Source organism: Ceratina calcarata, unplaced genomic scaffold (genome assembly GCF_001652005.2).
Source record: "Ceratina calcarata isolate Rehan_Ccalc_2016 unplaced genomic scaffold, ASM165200v1 scaffold78.2, whole genome shotgun sequence".
Lineage (NCBI taxonomy): Eukaryota > Metazoa > Arthropoda > Insecta > Hymenoptera > Apidae > Ceratina > Ceratina calcarata.
This window is the reverse complement of record NW_017179105.1, coordinates 2811940-2831875: the sequence shown is the minus strand read 5'-3', so window position 1 is coordinate 2831875 and position 19936 is coordinate 2811940. Positions and strand designations below refer to the sequence as shown.

The window sequence follows — 19936 nt, the reverse complement described above, 5'->3', positions numbered from 1 at the left end:
AAATTTTTTTTTGTCGTTTATTATTAGCAATATTCTTCCGACGTCTGATTTCTTTTTAAAAAATGCGTTTCTAAAGTGCATAAACTTTTGGGATTGACTGTATAGCCAATACATCCTTAAATAATAACTGAAATATCGTATTACAACATTGACGCAAGCGTAGCGGGGAAAATTATATAATTGTATTAAAAATGACGTTATTTTGCAAGGTGCTCGCGTTGGATTAAAAATTTCACTTTGCAGGCAGAGGGAATATTAGATCGGCGAGGCGGGAATATCTAACGTTCTATCCAACCGATATATGCAGGTTGCTCAATAACCGCGTGAGAATTTATACGCGCATGTAGGAAGGTTATTGCGTCTCTATATGCACGTTGCTAGAAGCATTCCCGACATTCCTACATTCGTGATATGGCTAGCCCAGATTACGTCAGATTAGATTAGGCCAATGTTTGCCTCGGGTTATCAGGAACTGGTAGTGTCCTTTCAATATTGACCGTTCAAAATTTGGGTAGAAACTATCGGATTCAAAATTCATTCACATCTTTTGTATTTATAAAGCAGCTCAGCATTCGTAAGAGCTACGTTCCTTTAGCCATCGGTACTCCTCGCGAGAGTATAGAAAATAATTTCGTTGCCTTGTAGCTTGTTACGGCTCGTCGACACGCGATTTACACAAAAATTGTTCCAAGATCATTTTGTACCTCGACGCCCCGGGTCGTTGAATATTCCGCGACGTAATACGCAATGCAAATGACAAAGAATTTATTTTTCCCTTAATTTACAAAATAAGAAGGAACGTTCCTCCTTTGTTCCCTGATAGAAATCCGTTACGGAGCTTTCGAGAAGAAAAAGGATGATTCACCCTCATTATTTGTTATCGATTGCCGGGGAACAAGTCTTGTTACGAAAAAAGGAGAAAACCCGGTAGTTACAATATAATAATTGTTAAAGGGAATTTGAAAGAGTTTCTTGAAAAATTTCATTACGCGCGGCCCAAGTGCGGAACAGAAATGGATCGGAATAACTGTTATTCATTCCCAAGTCTTCCTGTCGCGGTGCGAATTACCGTTGGAGAGAGAAACTATGGCTACAATACGTTTTTCTGGCTATTATCATTTTATTACACGAGACGAATGAAATAAAACTGCGTTCGTGGCCTTTGTAATATTAATTTTAAAGGACTAGATAAGACTTAAAAATAAAATGCGTCACTCTTTCGACGTTCGGTCCTCAGATACCGCGCGCATCTTTTATATTTTTGAACGTATAAAATCTGGTGATAATTCTTACATGTGAAATTTACTTTTACGATTATATTTCCTGTAGTTGAAGCGTTTAACACCGGCGGCCGTAAAATAGCGTGTTGTAGACAGAAATCCTTTGGGCTGAAAGCTGCGGAGAGGGCTCTATATCATTTTCATGAAAGGTACGAGGGGGAGCGCGATATTTACGTAATTATTGGGCTATGCGTTCTCTTTACTGGTCGCTAGCAACTACCCGCCGGCATTACCTTGCGGTTCATGCATCATTGTTAGACTACCTCCCTTAAATGGACAATAGCCATCGTGTACTTATACGGAGTACCGCGTTCGTTAACTCTTAATAGGTTTAACGTTTTTTCGATACACCTACCAGGAATCGTTATCGCTTCTATCTTTATTAACGAACGCGATCTCGCGATTTGTTTTTCAAACGATGAATTATTGATAGATTTTATAAACAACTGTATGGATCGGAATAACTGTTATTCATTCCCAAGTCTTCCTGTCGCGGTGCGAATTACCGTTGGAGAGAGAAACTATGGCTACAATACGTTTTTCTGGCTATTATCATTTTATTACACGAGACGAATGAAATAAAACTGCGTTCGTGGCCTTTGTAATATTAATTTTAAAGGACTAGATAAGACTTAAAAATAAAATGCGTCACTCTTTCGACGTTCGGTCCTCAGATACCGCGCGCATCTTTTATATTTTTGAACGTATAAAATCTGGTGATAATTCTTACATGTGAAATTTACTTTTACGATTATATTTCCTGTAGTTGAAGCGTTTAACACCGGCGGCCGTAAAATAGCGTGTTGTAGACAGAAATCCTTTGGGCTGAAAGCTGCGGAGAGGGCTCTATATCATTTTCATGAAAGGTACGAGGGGGAGCGCGATATTTACGTAATTATTGGGCTATGCGTTCTCTTTACTGGTCGCTAGCAACTACCCGCCGGCATTACCTTGCGGTTCATGCATCATTGTTAGACTACCTCCCTTAAATGGACAATAGCCATCGTGTACTTATACGGAGTACCGCGTTCGTTAACTCTTAATAGGTTTAACGTTTTTTCGATACACCTACCAGGAATCGTTATCGCTTCTATCTTTATTAACGAACGCGATCTCGCGATTTGTTTTTCAAACGATGAATTATTGATAGATTTTATAAACAACTGAGAATATGAAATAGATTTTATATCAGATATTATTATTCGATTAAATTACGATTATTGAGGAGTTTTATTTAAAAAAAAAGGGGGTAAGATTTGAGATACCGAATGCCTGATAGAGATGTTATTAACGTAGACAGGTAAAGTTACGAGTACGCAGATGAATGTGTGGCGAAAAGCCTGGGCCAGTAGTAATGGAAAGCCACTGGCCAGCCGTGGCTCTATTTTAGCCTATAGCCAGGATCGTACATTATAGGACAGTTAATATACGCGTTTATGGAGCAAAAGCCGGGCCGGGATTAGTTCCGCCGGTTAATAACTGCGTCGATATTTAGCTGTATCGATGGCGCGCCGTTTTATACAATGGCTTTGATGCGAGTTTTTCGTCGAGCAAAGCCCTCTTCCTTTTTCATCAAGCGAATTCGAATCGGACAGACCGCTGTTTACAAAACAAATAAAATATCGCTCTTCGAATTCGCGGTATCGATCACGGCCACTTGTCGTAAAGTATAATTTTTAACGAACGACAGCGAAATGAAATGCACGTGCGATTTATAAATAGTGCAACAAGTATTTCGTTGTTCGTAGGAAAAAGGTTTAGCAGTTTAACGCGGAGAAAAGTTTCGCCGCGATTTAACTCGTAAATCATTCCACGTCCGTGTACACGTCGATCAATTAAGGAAATGGAAAGAGGGGGCGGTGAGAGTAAAAAGGAGATGATGGAGAGTTGTGTAAAAAGTGGAGTTGCGCGGGGTCGTTGCGGTTACGCACGTCTGCGAGTTTAATGAATTTTTATCCGTGCTTCTACGATGAAAGAATACGCCGCCTTTGTTTGCTGTTAATCTCAAAGTCGTACATATCATCCCGAGCTGCAATATCAGGTGTCTCAGGAAGCCGTTATTAAGAACGACAGCTTTTTTTAGAGTTTAGCTCGACAGTAACCAAGTCCTCAACCTGGAAATTAAATTTCCTCGAGTGTTACGTAAATCCGAGTCTCGCCTGTCGATACCAAGTAACGAGGAAATACGCGACGTTCTTTTCTCATTAATATTTATCGGGATATTCTTATTTCGTAGCTGTCTGAGCTGGACAGATTTTATATACGAGTGCTCGAGGTTTGAGTCAACGGAAGATCCAATCGAGCGAACAAAGGAGCGTAGACCTTTGACGATATACCTAGCTGTTAGTTTTCGACGTTAAGAACGTTCGGGAGGTGGAGGGTTCGAGTCAATCGCTGAGTGGATTTTCGTGTAACCCTTCCGCTCTGCCCCCCTCCCTGCTCCCGGCGAAATCCTGCTATCTGTTTGGTAAACATTCCACCTGCATCACTTTCCAACGGAACTATTTCGCCTGCCCGTTGTTCCGCGAGTTCATTGATCAAACGCTATCTATTCATCCCGGTCTCGCGTGTACCACACGGTTTAAGCCCTTTTTCACCGGCTCGACTCTTATCGACACGCTCTCGCGACAACTACGGCACCTAACTACCTCCCAAACTGACGTACATCCACGCTCATAAGTCTCACGACATATTTTCACATCGAATCGAACGTTCCAAGAGCAAATTCTATGATGTTATAATCTATGATCCACAAAACATGTGTAAGAAGGTCAGGAATTTATCAGTCAAAACTTTAAACGTTTTATTGAATATGTCTATATTTCTGCACGACTTCGGAAAATTCAAGGGAAGAAATACACGGTGTGTCACGTTCGACAGTCCACTAAAAAGTGACTGCTCAGTTATCCTTCGGTCCTTTCTTTCAATACGTTCTACGCAACACTTTTCCTAACGGACCGGACCCTCTGCGTCGTTATCGGGCCTTTCTCCGACCGCTCAAGTCCCAACGTATACACATCTGTTTTCCATCCGCTTGCGCCTTCGTGGCCTACGTGCTATTTACTTTTACACATGTCTTACGTCGAACCTACGCTTGGAATTATGAACAAAATTCTGGTTTACAGTTTCTGTTCGTCTTGTGGTAGCAAGCAAGAATAAGTCACTGATTCAGTGGATATTTCTCAGATCGTTTGACAGATAATAAGCACTTGAGAGCGTTGTAAGATTTATGAAAGGGAGTGTACGACGCGTACCGTGTGCTAGTGCATCGTCGAGTGGCTTATCGTGATAATTACAGCCAGCTGCTAAGTTGATTCCATTGCCGCTAGCACCCGTGATCGCGATTAATTAGACCACCTGATCACGCCGAATCTGTGAAAGGGGCTGGGAACGTAATCTAAAATTCTCACGTTTATTTTCACAGAAATTTATTAATAACACGATCTAGCTAGAAGCATACAATCGTGCTGCGCAAATTATTTTCGCATTTGCTTTACAAATTGCACGGCGAAACTCTCCTCTAATTCTGTATGCAGATGCACTCGAGAAAGCTTGTACCGGAAAACAGAAACTATTGTTAAACGCCCCGGTAACTTTTTCGTGAAACAGCATTGGAAATTGTTTTTTCATTCTCCATCCGATCTCCTGAGATGATTTATAAGGACTTTGAACCAAACCCTCGACCGTTGGTTAGGCTCGTTGAAATATCATGAATATGGAAACGGTGAAGTGGAGAAAGTAAAACATTGACTTTTTCGAAAGCTTTTCATTTACACTCGTTTTTTGTTTCCGCGTTGCTTGTTTGCAGTGGAAACAGAACGCCGCCGTGGCGTGCGATCGAAGTATCGAACGCATTTGAATATGCATTTTATTAAGCGCGTCGCGAATTATGATCCGCAAAGTGTCGTATAAATTTTACCGATTCGTCGGACCGGCAACGCTGTTCGTCGAATTAAGAATGTTCAAGTTCGGATAGATGAAATAAAATGCATGCACGTATGCACGCGTGCAATAGCCACGTCGTTTAGATAGGTCGTAATCGACCGCGTTCTCGTATCACACACGGCATTAACGGAAGCAAACGTGTGGCGTAGACGTCCACGATTTTATTGTACCCCGCACAATGCTATAGAGAGAGCTACTCCGCTTCTACCTACTTGCATCAGCATTCATACGACTGGCTGTCTCGTATCTATAACTACGCAGATACCCAGGTACATGATTGAATGTATGCACGCGCGATATGCATATCTGGATTTCTGTTTACAGTATCGGTTCATATGTACCGATCGACAAATATTTGTTTACGCGTAAACATAAAATGTAAAAGAGGTAGCGCTATTATAATTCTCACTGACCCATTTGTGTCGTGTACGTGCAACGATTGATACCGTTCAGAGTTCTCCAGTAGAATCAGTGAATAAACGGTAATGGTGTCAATGATGATAATGACCAAATGAATCGTGCATATGGGTTAAAAGAAGATCGACGGGACTCTTATCTCGACCCGGTTCCAAGTGATAAGTGTCAATAGATGGCGAGGCGGGCATTGAAGCGGTTCGATTTTCCTTCTCCCAGTTTCACCGGCATATTGATCTGACTGTAACAGCGTTTAAAAATACCCGACCGCAGACGCCGGTAAATTCGGCTCACGCGTGGCGTCGCGGTGACAGAAAGGAAATACAAGTTTTGCGACCCGGGCATGGGAAAACCGGCGTGCGTACAGAAGGTTTCCGAATGGAATTCGTTACCGATTCATAGGGTACGACGTTTTCTGATTTTCGCGTATACAGATAAACGAAGGCAACGCGTCGCGCCACTCGACTCGTTCTGCATTATTCATAGGGGATCCTCGGGCCGCAGAGTAGCGTCGCATCGCTCGCCACGCCTCGCCTCTCCGTCGGGCCGAGCTTGCGCCTTCCGCAGCGCATCTGCAAGTGTAAAAGGCGGATCATCTCATTATACCACGCATTTCCCGCCGATTCCGCTTACGATCTCGTAACGATCCCGTATCGACGCGTCCCCGAGACTTCTATAAATTACGTTGCACCTTGGATACCGTATTTCCTCGAGTTCGATCTATTTTCGCGAGATTTTTATCGGAAGACATACGGTTCCTTCGTGTCTCTCCTCGTTCACCGTGAGATATTGCTCCCTCTCGTTCGCCGCTGTCCGAACGTATCCAGAGCCACACATCATCCTCCTCGCCGCTATAGCGGAACAAACGACACCGGGAAACTTTGTAATTTATAAACTTTTATGACGCAACGTCCGTGAAACATCTGATACCCTTTCGTACACTCCTTCGATTCGTATATATATATGTATATACCGAATCAATTTTAACATGCTCCCGGGATCATCCTCTGTATCTGTTCGCCGCATGAGACGAAACTCTGCACGCAGTCGAGTACATGTACCGAGAACTTGTGCCGCTCGGAACAGAATCGGGCCAGACAATTGGCGACATACGCCGGTGAAACTCGCGTGCCAGTTCCGCGGATATTAAACTTCGGTCAGGTCGCGAGTTTCTTTCCCAGAGAGTGCATATATCGTTGCGGCTCACAAGTTTCGGACGATAAATTCTGGTTCGAAATAGGGAAACGCGCGCCATTAATCAACGTGCTACCCCGCACGGTTCTCGCAAATTGCGGCTCTTCAGTTTCGGTTATGAATAATCGTACGTGTTTTATTACCGTACCAATGTACGTTCGCGTTATTTACCCGTTGACACCAAACGCTAGTAATTCACCGGCAATTCCGCGCATTTAATCATGTTCAACCTTTCCTTCGTTTCAGGGTGAACCAATGAAATTATTGATTGACTCGGCTATTTTCATTCGCACATCTTACGACCAATCCATAGAAAGTTTCTCTTAAACGTCTATCCGTGTGAAAGATAGAGAGTACGTCAGTTTTGTAACGCGGTCAGGTGGTACGTTAGGGAGCGAAGATGGCACGGAAATCGTGTTAGCAGCGTTGAAATTGCGTGAGATTCGAAGCATGTGCTATATTACAACGGGAACACATGACGAAGTTTCCGATTGGACGCCGTGTAATCAATGTGCCATTAACAGCGTAAACCAGATCGAGTCGGCGGCGGCGGCTCGAATGCGGATTAAATGGTCAATTGCGGAAGTTCGATGATGTGCTAAGTGTTACGGCAATCTATATTTTATCCCGGCGCGTAATAATCGCGTTGGAAGAACCGCTCGGTAAAAATAATAAACTAACGTGAAAAATAATATTCCGTTAATCGGATTTACTCCCACGTAATCTGATTCCATTCGTATCGTTTAAAATTGGTTTAAATAATTTGCAATGGAATAAATTAAATTTCGAGTGAAAACGCTAATGATTTAGTTACTGGCAGAATGTACAAATTCATTTCATTGTCGTAAATGTAATAAAAATTGATGTAATATTCGCGCAATGCCCGACGCAATGTTTCATGATACTAATTTCATAAAACGGGACGTAAAACTGTCTATAAAATAAACGTCGAATAATAGTGTCGCCGGAAATATTGTTGCAATTCTCAGAGAATTGTTTTACGGCGCAGTAAACACGGTAATCCCGAAGGGACGCGGTGGAGTAAGTGTTTGTTGTAAGTCTCTCGCGTCTGCCATAATCGTGTTCACGCGGTTTCGTTCGCACGTACCCCAGACGACGACGACGCGAGGCGACTGCAACGGACAACGGCTTTCCCTAATCCGCGAAGACTAATCACGTTGGCGTCCGAGATTTCCGTGGAACCTCATTTGCGTCTGTAATTTTCTCTCTAACCATTTCCGCCTGCAATCTCTCGTAACAGTGTCCGACCGTTCCGATACTAAACTGCGAGTGTATTATTTTATCCGCAGCTCGGAAATTGTTGCATGCACACATAATACGTGCATACATGAATCCGAGGCTCGAACGGTCGTTCCTACTTTGCCAGTACGAGATACATATTCATCCGATAAATTTATACAATTGGCAAGTTATGCAACGCATTTCTCGCCGGACGCGAATTAAACTGCTGCCTTCTTTCTGATTTAGTCGATCCCATTTCAATCGAATCACGCTTTTTCCTCCCACCCTGTTCGTCGCACAAACGGATTAATGAACGCTTAAAATTAATGCCATTTAATTAAAACATTGTCACATCGTCGGTCTATTAAAACGAAAGAAAAATAACGTTACCGAAGTAGATTGTTAACCAACACGACGACGGCCGATCGATATTTTCGCAGGTTTGTCGTAATCATTCGATGGACGGTGTCTCAATGAAACATGGATCGGGATAGAGACACGAGAGCTCCGGGGTCATTGAACCGGTGGTGCCGGTCGTCCGGTGTCCACGAGTAATAGACTTTTGATACGGGCCGAGCAAATGGCACCAAGCGATAAATCAACGCTCCCGATATTCCGGTATCGCCTGTAGATTAACGCGTTTTAAATACTTTCCGTTTCCCGTCCAAGGAGATTGATGGAATCCAAATATTGCATATACAATTCGTCAGGCGCGTGTCCACGTCTCTGATTTAGGAGTACACAGGAGCAATAAGGAATATATTATAAAATAATTTATTGTATTCGGTTCGTTCGATTTTATTCGATGGACAGCGTGGCAGTAATTCTTCGTTGCGTTTGAATAAATTATAATTCATTTACTTCATTGATTTTCCAACGTAAATACCGCTCCACGGATTTGGAACAACTTTAAAGGATTAAACATTCGTCCATTGAACTCCTCCTCTTCATTTGGCTCGTGTTCCCCAGGCATTTACATTTCGCAGCTGTCTCCTCGAGTAAGAATGGATACCGAACTCGTTAAAAGTTGCGCAGCCTCGAATTCAAATTAGCGGCAAGAAACCGGGAAAATATCACGAATGTTTCTCAAAGGCCGATTCCGGGAATGAATAATTCAAGGGACAAAAGTCAAATCCACGGGCGAAACTTCTGATCTTTTAAGTGCCGGTATCGTAAATTTGTAATTACCGCGTGTAAGGTGAACACATGGATGATGATTGTTGTCCTTCTGGTAATAAATAAAAAGTTACATAAAAATCTTGTCGGAGTCTTAAACGACAAAGTCGTGTATTCCGGCACAGTAGTGCGAGTATCGATATGAAATTCCCATGTATAATTAAACGTAGTGTCATAACGAAGGAATTTTGATGTCTGTTACAGAACCTGAAGAACCAGATCATGACGACGAACCTGTGGGTCGAACAGGTGAGCGACATTAATTTTTCTCGAAATGACTTAAATAGATCAGACCGTCGGCTCGATCCGAAATTCATCTGTCAGAATTCTCACTTAATTTTAATTCGCCGTGCGAAAAGACGTCCGTTTCGTCGTCGATCACGTGCAAAATTATATCAGAGTAAGTAAGACCGACGTCGAAGCTAACGTACTCGGTGCGTGCGAGGCAGACGCTTATTTCGAGCCGAGAACTGGAAATTGCTCCGCGAAGTAATATGTAACTGCTTGTCTCGGCACTTTTCCTGAAAGAATCGAGGAGACAGTCGCTCGTAGCGGCAAATGTAATTGAAGAATAATTAAGCGAGACCAATTAACTTCCCCGTCCCTCGTTCCGCGAGCAACTTGAAAAACATCTTCAAAGATAAACTCCTGGTGAATTCGTTAGACGTATACATGCAATTTACGCCGGCGAGTTCAGTCTCGTTCTTAAAGGCGAATTAACATTCTTGCCCCGGAAATTTATGCCCCCTTTAATTGATGTTGACATGAATAATTACCCGAGACGTACACAGTTCTTAGCAGAAAATTATTTCCATATCTCATTGTTCCTGTTCCTAATTAGACCCCTTTCAATGTATAATCGTAGGAAAACCCGAATGACATCATTTTTCAATGACGTTGATAAAAGGAACTGGCTGATAAAAATTAAAACCGACGCGTCGAGCGTGTTAAACACGAAGTTTAGAGTTAATTTCCACGGTAATTGCTTTTAATCTTGTATATCAAGACAAAGTTCATAAAGCAAACTGTACGACGCGGCGGTGAAAAAAAATGCTCCTCTCCAAACCGAAAGTTTTCAGTTTCATCACCGGACGGGATTGCCTCCATGTTTTCCTTAGAATATATTACAGGCAGCGGTTCCGTCGTGATTTATATTTTCTGCGAACTCGATTAACCGCGAGAGAAACGTAAAGACGACCGAGAACAATAGTTCGTTTTTATTATTCGAGACCGTCGATTCATATTTTTGTAACTGTGGGAGCTCCCAGTCCTTTCCGATTCGTTGCACCGATAAACGAAGTTCCAAAGTCTCCGCATCTCTGAACCAGACCTTTTGTATCCCTTTCCGACGCGTACTTTGTTTTTCATCCGTTCTCCTCTCGCTTCCGTATTATTCTCCCACTTTCCCTTTTATCTTCCCATTCCAGTTTCTTCTGTCGATGAATAGCAGTCGATCAAAGAACTGTTCATAATTTACTGAAGTGGCATCGGAGAGCAAGAGGGATGTTTATAAAAATTGTATACATTTCTTTCGATTGTTTAATTCATTTCCACGTTTTAATACGCTCTCTATTATGTTTTCTCCACGATTTTTCTGTTCCTTCCGTTCGGTGTCTTATATTTTTCACCGTCTGCCTTGCAGCTTCCTGTTCTTTCACTTTTTTTCAGTGTTCATTCTCTACAGCCGGTCTTCCTTTTGGAACGTCTAAGGATACAGGGTTACAAATTTAACCGTTACCGTTCGCAGAACACGAATCGTCCCGGCACGTTCCGCGACATCGCGCTCCTTCCTTTCACAATTTTTCATTGTCTACCAGTGAAAACTAACCTCGTGAATTGCAATTCCAACTGTAACAAACGTCGTAAAAGAAGACCAGAACTTCTTTTCCAGAAAATAAGTCTGTAAATAGAAAACGATACGACGCGTTGTTGTTTCTTGTATAATAACCAGACCGCTGCAAGCTTTTATATTTTACGCGAATCGAATGTTTCTCTACGAAAGAATCCACGGTCTCGTCACAATCAAATTTGTACAATGAGAATCGACCTCCATTCTGCCGTTACGAGAATAGGTGAATTCGATGCTTTGACGCCAATAGATCAATGGCCAGCGTCAAAATTGAAGCTGGACAATTCGTATCCCAGGGTTGCGAGCCGCATCTGTCTCCGGATGTACTTACTCGTGTACGTGCGTCGGGGTGATATTCGGGCCGCGTCTCTCACCGACACGCTATCCTTCAACGTCGAAACCAGCCCCTCTTTAGCTTCCGACTAACCCGTTTGCGACAACCTGGAAGCCTCGGTCACCGCTCGGCGCAACGAGTTACGCCCGTCGCACGTGCAACGTACAATGGCAATGATTACATTGCGGATTTTCATGCGACGATGAACCGTTCGATTTAGAGAACGAGGCGAAGATCGAGAAGAGTAACGACGTTGCATTTTTGCACCTCTAATTCCTTCTATAGAATCCGCAATGTAGCAACGACGAGACTCGTTCGGACAGTGGCTCTGTTTCGAGGTTCATTCGTTTTTCCGAATCTCGCCTCGCCTTTTTGTTCCTCGTTTGCGCGAGCAGCGATTGAAAAGTCGTCCTTTGCGAGCCGGCAAAGTGTCAGTGTCGCGCTAGGAATCGAGGTCGCGATTCTCTGCTTTATTCCACCGAAAAACGAACATCGGTTCGAACATAGTACAAAGAATATTCATGTGCAAATTGATTTTCCAATAATGCCATGTCGCTTTTAAATTTCTTCGGTTCGCCTCTTACAGAGTTTCAAATTGTTTGTTCTAGCAGATTCGTCCGTTTCCCTGAATCATGAATATAACACGTTTTCGCAAAACGTCGTTGGTACGGGTATTAATAAGCGATACGTTTTCGAGTCGAACGTGAACGGTCGAACCAACGGGAACACCGAGCGGTAATTAAATTCTATCCGACTACAATTTCCATTCGGTCTAATGTAACATCGGCAATTAAATTGATCTTTGAACTGGCCCGAATTCATTACGATCTAATCGGGTAGAATACTTCTGGGCGGACCTAATAAAACTTTCATGAAATACGTACGCCCGATGTGACTATGAAAATTATTCACAGAGCCGACAGTTAATCCTTTCTTTATAGCTGCTGTTATTGGGTAAAAGTTTTTCAGCAATGCAGTAACGTCGAGTATACATTATACACGCGCAGTAGCATCTTCGAGGAGACTCTGCATGCCCCGTTTATCCGCTAGTTTATTACATGGTATATTTAGATCAAAAACTTGTTGCCAACGGTGGCGATATTTTCGAGCAAGATTCGAAGTATGAAACGCGGTCATTATTCCATCACGCTTCAGCCTTTGTCGGTAATAATCTCCACACTTTCAGAAGCAGACTCTCAGAGTATAAGCTCCGGATGTACAAAGTAGGTTAAATCGGTTGATAGGTTAAAGACCCTGTGTGTGGTTCTTCGAAATGTTCATCGATCCGGACGGAATTAACTTAAGTCCCAAAGTGGTTAAAGCGCACTCGTACTCGTCGGGCCGGGCACGATTATGTCAGGGTGTGAAACGGTTCGCGCACGAGCCATTGACCGTGCCGTGAAAATCATTGATCTGATTGCTCGCGCGAAAAAGAAACAGTGGCGAGCGACCTGGGAAATGAAGCTGAAAGGGTGTATAAATTAGATTTATGACCGTCGGGTCGGTCGCGCGTAATTTCGAGAATTTTTCAAAAATGCTTTTTGGCCTCGTTTCTAATCATTGACGAATTCGCTGGTGGAAGTCGATGAAGGGACTCGAGCTATTATCTCGTTTTCGGAGAAATTTGACGATTACATGCTCCTATCTATTTACTTCCTCTCTACCGCGCTCGTATTCCTCTGTTTCGTATTGTATTATGGAAAATTGCGTTTAATTGTTTTCTAAATGCGTTTTTGTGTCGTTGACACTGATTTGAAAGTAACGTTTTATAAAATGCAAACTAAGTTCAGTGGGACGAATGAATTCGTCGAGAAGGGAATTCGCGTTAATGAACATTCCTTGTAGCAAGTAAAATTCCTGTTTCCCCGTGATATCGTTGTTGACTCGACTTTCCGTCTTAATTCGTCGGAGCAGTTGTAAATTCTGCTGAATCCGAATGAATTCGTCGAAGCTCCCGTGACCCGTGTCCATGAAATTAATCTTTCAACCGGATTTAATTACGTTTAGTTTCGAGCAGCATCCAGCCAGCGCGAGTTGGAAATCTCTGACGTGCCTTCTGAAATACGTAGGCGTAGGCGTATCTGTGGTCGACAGGAATCGATACGCTATAGCCTTCTAGCAGGGAAGGCCGTGGGAGATTCACGATCACATACCGATGACGGGCGTCCCTTTTAGCGGCCAGTCAATATATCGGAAATAAATTGATAACAATAGTAGCACACCGTTGCCCTTTCTATCTACGGACACGTCTCGACTCTCTTTCCACTTTATATCTCCTTCCTGATAGTATCAGTTATTTTCCTCTTTGTTCGTTCCCGTTCGCTGCCTGCTCGCCTCCGTCCCCGTTCACCCATTTCGCTCCGTTCATCGTGGCCAACGTCCTGGATCTCTCGCGCCTGATTTTCTTCCTTCGATATCACCGACTGAACTTAGCATGCAGCTCCGCTGATAAAGTCGATCGATAGATTCTTCAAATTTTAACAGAGACGCTTTTTAAGAATTAAATCCGCTCGGGATCCGACGCATCATGATTAGATGGACAGTGAATAGAGCGTCTGACCATGCATGTGCTCATTCTACTTATGCATTCTCGATCTCGCTGTTTCTTCCACAATCGTTGTAACACGTCGGGCTAGATTTTGATATAGATATAAGTAGAGGAACTGAATGGGTAAAAAAGTTGTAAGGGACGATGGAACTATATTATTGCTTTTATCAAAAGACCAACGTACTTGATAGCTCGCAAGGTTCGCCGAATAATTTATAGCAGCGGCAATAAAGTATCGCGTAAAAAATTGAGCAACGAACGAGGGGACGTTCATCGACACGTTCGCAGCTGACTACATTTACAACTTTTCGAGAGCACCCTTAGGAAGGAAAAAGAATGACGAGCTCATACGTTTTTATGGATTGGCCGTAAAAGAAAAGGAAGTTTTAATACGGGCGGCGCGAAGATCGACTCCTATTTAGAATTCATGAATTCGCGATCCAGAAATTTTTTCCTATCTTCGCGCTTTCTAAAAGCAGCTCTAATTTCGATATTAAATATTCATGTTTCGCGTTGACGCGATTCAAGTCTATCGTATAATTCCGGGCCGACCCTGATTGCAGCAAACTTTCAAGTGTAAACTTAATTAAACGTAGGCCTCGCTCAATTATTTATCTTTGATGGAGCACGTTAATGAATTCATAATTGACAGAGTTACGCTCGCGCCCGCGTTACGGCCTTTCATAAATGTACATTTGTCTCGTTTAATAATAGAACTATGTTGCGCATTCCAATTAACTATGGTTTATTTAAACGGTAAACCGCACCGAGCACGTATACCAGTTAATTAAACGTGGCTTTTTTGTAACTTAATAATTGCAACACTGTTTCGATATTAATTTCCGGCGCAATTGAATTAATCCGGCGGAACGAGTTTTTGATTGCTGGGTGCGTCGCGCGACTACCCGAAACGACGACGGTATGTTTGTGACAAGAGACGCGGGTGGGAACTGGCGCAAAATAAGAAGTAAAAATTGTGCTACACGGACGGAGGCAATGGACCTGCACGCGACCATGCGAATGTTTACGAGCCACCGCGAACTTCAGCTAATGTTTCTTCCGGTTTTCTGGTCACTAGGCCACGAAAATGAAACTTATTGTTAGATTTATGTGTTTGCGCGGAAATTCTGCGGCGAAGAAACGAGGCGCCTGTTTTCGCCAGCGGAATCGATAAAATCTACTGCACGTCCGAACAATTAACTGCGTCACCGCCACCTCTCTGCGACACATTTCAATCTTTTCGGGTAAACGAGTCAAACGTTTCTTTTTTCTTTTTTTTTTTCATTTCTACGCGGTTGGAATTTGCCAGCAGTCTTCCATCGGTTGAACATTGAAATATGCATTTATCGAGTTCCGCGTCGGCATTTTTAATTTCCGCGCGTTCAATTATTTTATAAACGCATAAAATCGGCGGTCTGTTTCCGAGGAATATACTGCAAAAAAGCGATGGAAATTGAAACAAACGATATTTCTATTGAACGAAACAAATGTTAAAGAGTGGTAACGTTTAAACAAGAGAGAATTCAACTGTACGAACCACGTTTCTATACGCAGAACAGAATCGGGCAAAGGGAATCTCTGATTGGATCTTCTATGAAGAAATTCTCTGGCGAAGTTTCGTAGCCATCCGCGGACCCCCGCGAGATAATTGGCCACTAATTAATGGCCGCGGGGCAATCGAATTTCCAACAACTTTCTCCGAAACCGGGAAGGGATACTGGCTTTCCATCGAAAAATTAAATTACGCCCCCGCGGAAAATGAACTCCAGCCCGGATAATTCGTTCTACTTATATCCCCTCGTATTATTCGTAACGCGGCGGTAATATTTGCCAGTGTCGCCCCTCGGATAATAACAAGTCTCGAAATTCGTGTCGTTAGTTCATTTATTACTGAAACGTAAAATCCGCAATAACGTTTAATAATTGCACGGGGCTTCATTTCGTAAGTATTTTTTTCGAATGAAATTTGGGAGGATTATTCCTCTCGAAGAAACATGATCGAATCTTTGGTAACGTCGCTGGATTTAGGATTTATTTAATTTTTTAGGATTTATGGATGAGTCAGCGACGTTACCAGATCATCGTGCCTAGTCTTCCGAGGTCGCGCGTCTCTTTCTCATGCGTCTACCTGAAATCTTACCCGATTCCGTGGCACAATTTTCCGCTTTGATATGTTTCGTTACACGAGATACGTTCGGACGTTTCTTTTCGCAAGCGATTCGGTATCCACTCGCACGGCCTGGTTACGTATCGACGACCTAGAGAAGATTGTGTACCGATAAGCAACGTGTTATCGCGTCGGATACATTGCGCCACGTTTCATTTGGAAACTGATGAAACGTGGCGTGTCTCGTCGGATGAAAAATTGTTTCCGCATAGCAATTTGTCTTTAACAGATTTCTCGATATTTGCATCGGTGTTCGTCCTCGTATGAAACAGTTGAACGATGAGACGCGTCGAGTAACGGATAAATAATATGGTTATATTTTTTGTGTTGGCTGTTTCAAGTCATGGTACGATTACAAGCTGCGATGGGAGCCGAAGGAATACGGTGGGGTCCACATGCTACACGTGCCGTCCGATCACATATGGAGGCCCGACATAGTCCTCTACAACAAGTGAGTCCGTTCTCTGCCTTCTCTGTTCTATATATTCTAATTACATCTTCTATAGTTTCACATTACATACTCTATTACATATGGTAGTGGCAAAGCATGCTGCCGAGAGATACAGATCGTTTGGACGTTCATTTCTCATTCGTTTTAATCGATATAATTTACTTTTAATCCGCGAGCACGAATGGCAAAGCCGCGAGTAACGAATTTATGTCGGTTTAAACGCGTTTCACGTTCATTCGAAGTTGCTCGACGAAGACGTGGTTAATTTTCGAGTGTATTTCGCGAGGGACAAAGGGAATCGAGACGTTCCCTCGGTGCAGTAAATATCCGCTGTAATATGCGTGCGCACGTCAGACCGTGACAAACAAACGGGAAGAAGAAATGAGTGTCCACTCGACTTAACAAGAGAGGTACCATCGTCGTGCATATTGCATTTCAAAGTAGAACAGTGTATTTGATGTCAGAGTGCATCTCGTATCGCGACGTTGTTTCGAAAGTTACGGAAAAATGTGAGGTGTCGTCGACCCGACGAATTTCTACCTTCTCTCTTTCTTTTCGTTTATTATCATTATTCTTTTCGAAATCCGTGCTTCCTGGTAATGTACAAATGCGCTCAGCGAGATTCATCGACCCGCCTCTCTCGTCTCTCGTTGGTATCATTATTGCGTTGCGTGTACTCCCGTCCAATTGCTGTTGTCGCTGGTGTCTGTTTATTTAGAATACTATTTGCCGTGTACCTACCGTAATTTTCTACGGGAAATAAAAATGATCAAACCGAAATCTCGATATCCGTATTAGCTCACGTTTGTTCACAGTGATATAATAACTGGATCAGGTGGATTATCGCGTTTGATTCCCAGGAGGCTATTTATATGAAACAGAACGTTCGCCAAACCGTGATTCCAAGATCCACTGAAATTTATTAAAAACATTATTTTATTTTAAAACGATACGATCGAAAACATATTATTGAAATCGTTGTTTCGACGTCCATATAATATCGGGAATTTGCTAGTCCAGATTAATTAAAACGTATTTGCTAACCCGACTACGATCTAGTATCGACGAGACCGGAACACCGAAATATTCGTACGGATCATTAGTTTTCCATTACCGGGGATATTTTAACGTCACGTTATCAGTTGTCACTGTGTCGACGAGAATACGGGTATCGTGGATTCGTTCGCGCCTCTGCTGTGAAATAAATACCAAAAGAGAAAAGCGATAAAGAGGCAAAACCAAGGAGGAAATTAACGCAGTCATGTATGTATACCGGAAAGCTTCGCAGCTATTTTTCCCTCCGAGTCCGCGTCACATATTTGCGTAACTTTTGCCCGTTTCGGTGACAAACGAGCCAGAGCCAGCCGGAGCTTGCGTCTATAGTCTTCCTTTTTCTACGTTTTTGGCTCGACGCTCGACTCTCACGGCGAGCTCTCTACTCTCTCTATTCTCTCTCTCTTTCTCGGTGTAGTCATCGGATAGATTACTATTCATATCGCATGAAACATGGGCGCTGCGACGAATGTTCGTGTAAATGGTGAACCGGCAAACGGGCTTAGGTCACACGACGAGTTACGTATCCGCTCGTTCCGCTTCCGAATCTTTATACGACGTCATACGCGACGCCGGGGCTCCTCCTCGAACGACCGCGCGTTTACGACCGGCTTCAATCCGAACCGAACGACAGGATTAATGTACACATAAGCAGTAAGCGTAAATATTCGCGTTTGCTCCGAACCACAAAACGTTTACGGGCGCGATCGTAAAGGATCCGTGTTTGTTCTTTTCATCCGAGCTCGTGCGATGATCGGAGTTGAAATAAGGTATTTTGAGCGAAACACTTATTTAATATCTTTGAGTGACAACATGGGCCCTTATTTCGATCTGACAAAGAATCTATTCTTGAACGCATTATTTCATGCTCTATAGGAATCTATTACATTGTTTTATTTTTCATGAAAATCTACGATCACGATACGTAGGTGATACGATGCATAGGATACGCGAACGTATATAAAGTTTCCTAGGGTCTTGAAATCGCGTTCGTCCTTTTCTTCCGCGATCTCCGCTAAACCCCTCTGGCAACAGATTCCCGTCTCCGCTAACTTGATTTCTCGCGGTTCCATTAGTCTCCCCCGCTCATTCCTCCTTTTGCCCCGGTTTTCGTTCCTTACATCCAACGCCATCCCCCCCTGGTTCGATGCGTTCTTTTCTTTTCATTTTTTCCCCGCCGTCGGTGACGTTCGCTGCCAACAATGCCGCAGATTTATTGCATCGTCCTTAAACGTGGGTCATCGATCGACGTCGCGCTCGATAAATAAGACAGAAGCGAATCGGAATCCCAGGATCAGAGTTTATTTCGTGAAGAGCGATTCGGTTTGTTTAGTCGATAAATTCGTGAAACACTTAAAAAGCATTTTGTTCTAATTGGAGTCGACGCGGGCGCGTGGAAACTGTTGCAAGTATTCATCAAGGTCTCGCCGGGAAAAGTAAAGCGTCCGCGTAAATGCCGGCGCAATTATGCAAAACGTAAGTTTCTCATTACCGAAATTCCTGCACGTCTTGGTTATACAAAGACGGGCGCGACTCCGCCCTAATTAAAACGCGTAGAGAATCGCGTTTTGTTTACGATCGCAGAAGTTCCGGTCGCGTTCCCGTGGCGCGGTAACGATCTCGAAATCGATGTTCCGTTAAATGGAATAGACGGCTTGAAAAGCGTCCGCGAATACCGTTTGTATACGCGCGAGAGGCACGGTATATCCTGAAACCGTATCCCGAGACCGAGGAAGTGCCTCGCCCGTATCAGGACTCCGCCAAACGCCTCCCGAACCATTGCCAGTGTATCAGCGTAATTTAATGCACCGGCATAATGCAAATTATGCACGCCGCCGAGTACTATTTTCGTAACATGTCTCGAGTACAAATGCGACGGATTTGAATTTCCATAATCTGGAATCGATCGTACCAGGTGGCGGATACTGTTCTCAATTGTGTGAATCACGTCGTGCGAGCGAGACGTTCGAAGGGATACGTCGCGAACGACGATCGAAGTAACATGAACTCGTGACGGAACGCATAAAGTCAGCGGACATTGGGTCACTCCTTTGGGACGTGGTTCCTCGTTTCTGCGCAGCCCTGGTAATTAGTCCGCTGCCAAGGTGGACGGCTGTAGTGCTTTGGAACATAGTTTACGAGGATTCCCTAAATACGGAGTGTCTATTAGTTTCTCAACTATATCGTAGTTCATCCTCGTGAGTTCCACGTCGGAATTATTAATAGAAGTCTCAGCAAATTAATGTATATTAATAGCTGATTAAACGAAAATGATTTCGTTAA

General features: G+C 43.3%; 1 protein-coding gene across 5 annotated transcripts in view; it reads left to right on the top strand.

Annotated features, from left to right (window-relative positions):
* nAChRalpha4 (nicotinic acetylcholine receptor alpha4) overlaps positions 1-19936 on the top strand; it is a 98822-nt gene that overhangs the window by 23226 nt on the left and 55660 nt on the right. For all 5 annotated transcript variants that reach the window (XM_026818199.1, XM_018033941.2, XM_018033942.2 and 2 more), the window contains exons 3-4: positions 9456-9500; positions 16491-16600. In XM_026818199.1, coding sequence (XP_026674000.1) covers positions 9456-9500; positions 16491-16600 — 155 coding nt within the window. The remainder of the gene's footprint in view (positions 1-9455; positions 9501-16490; positions 16601-19936) is intronic.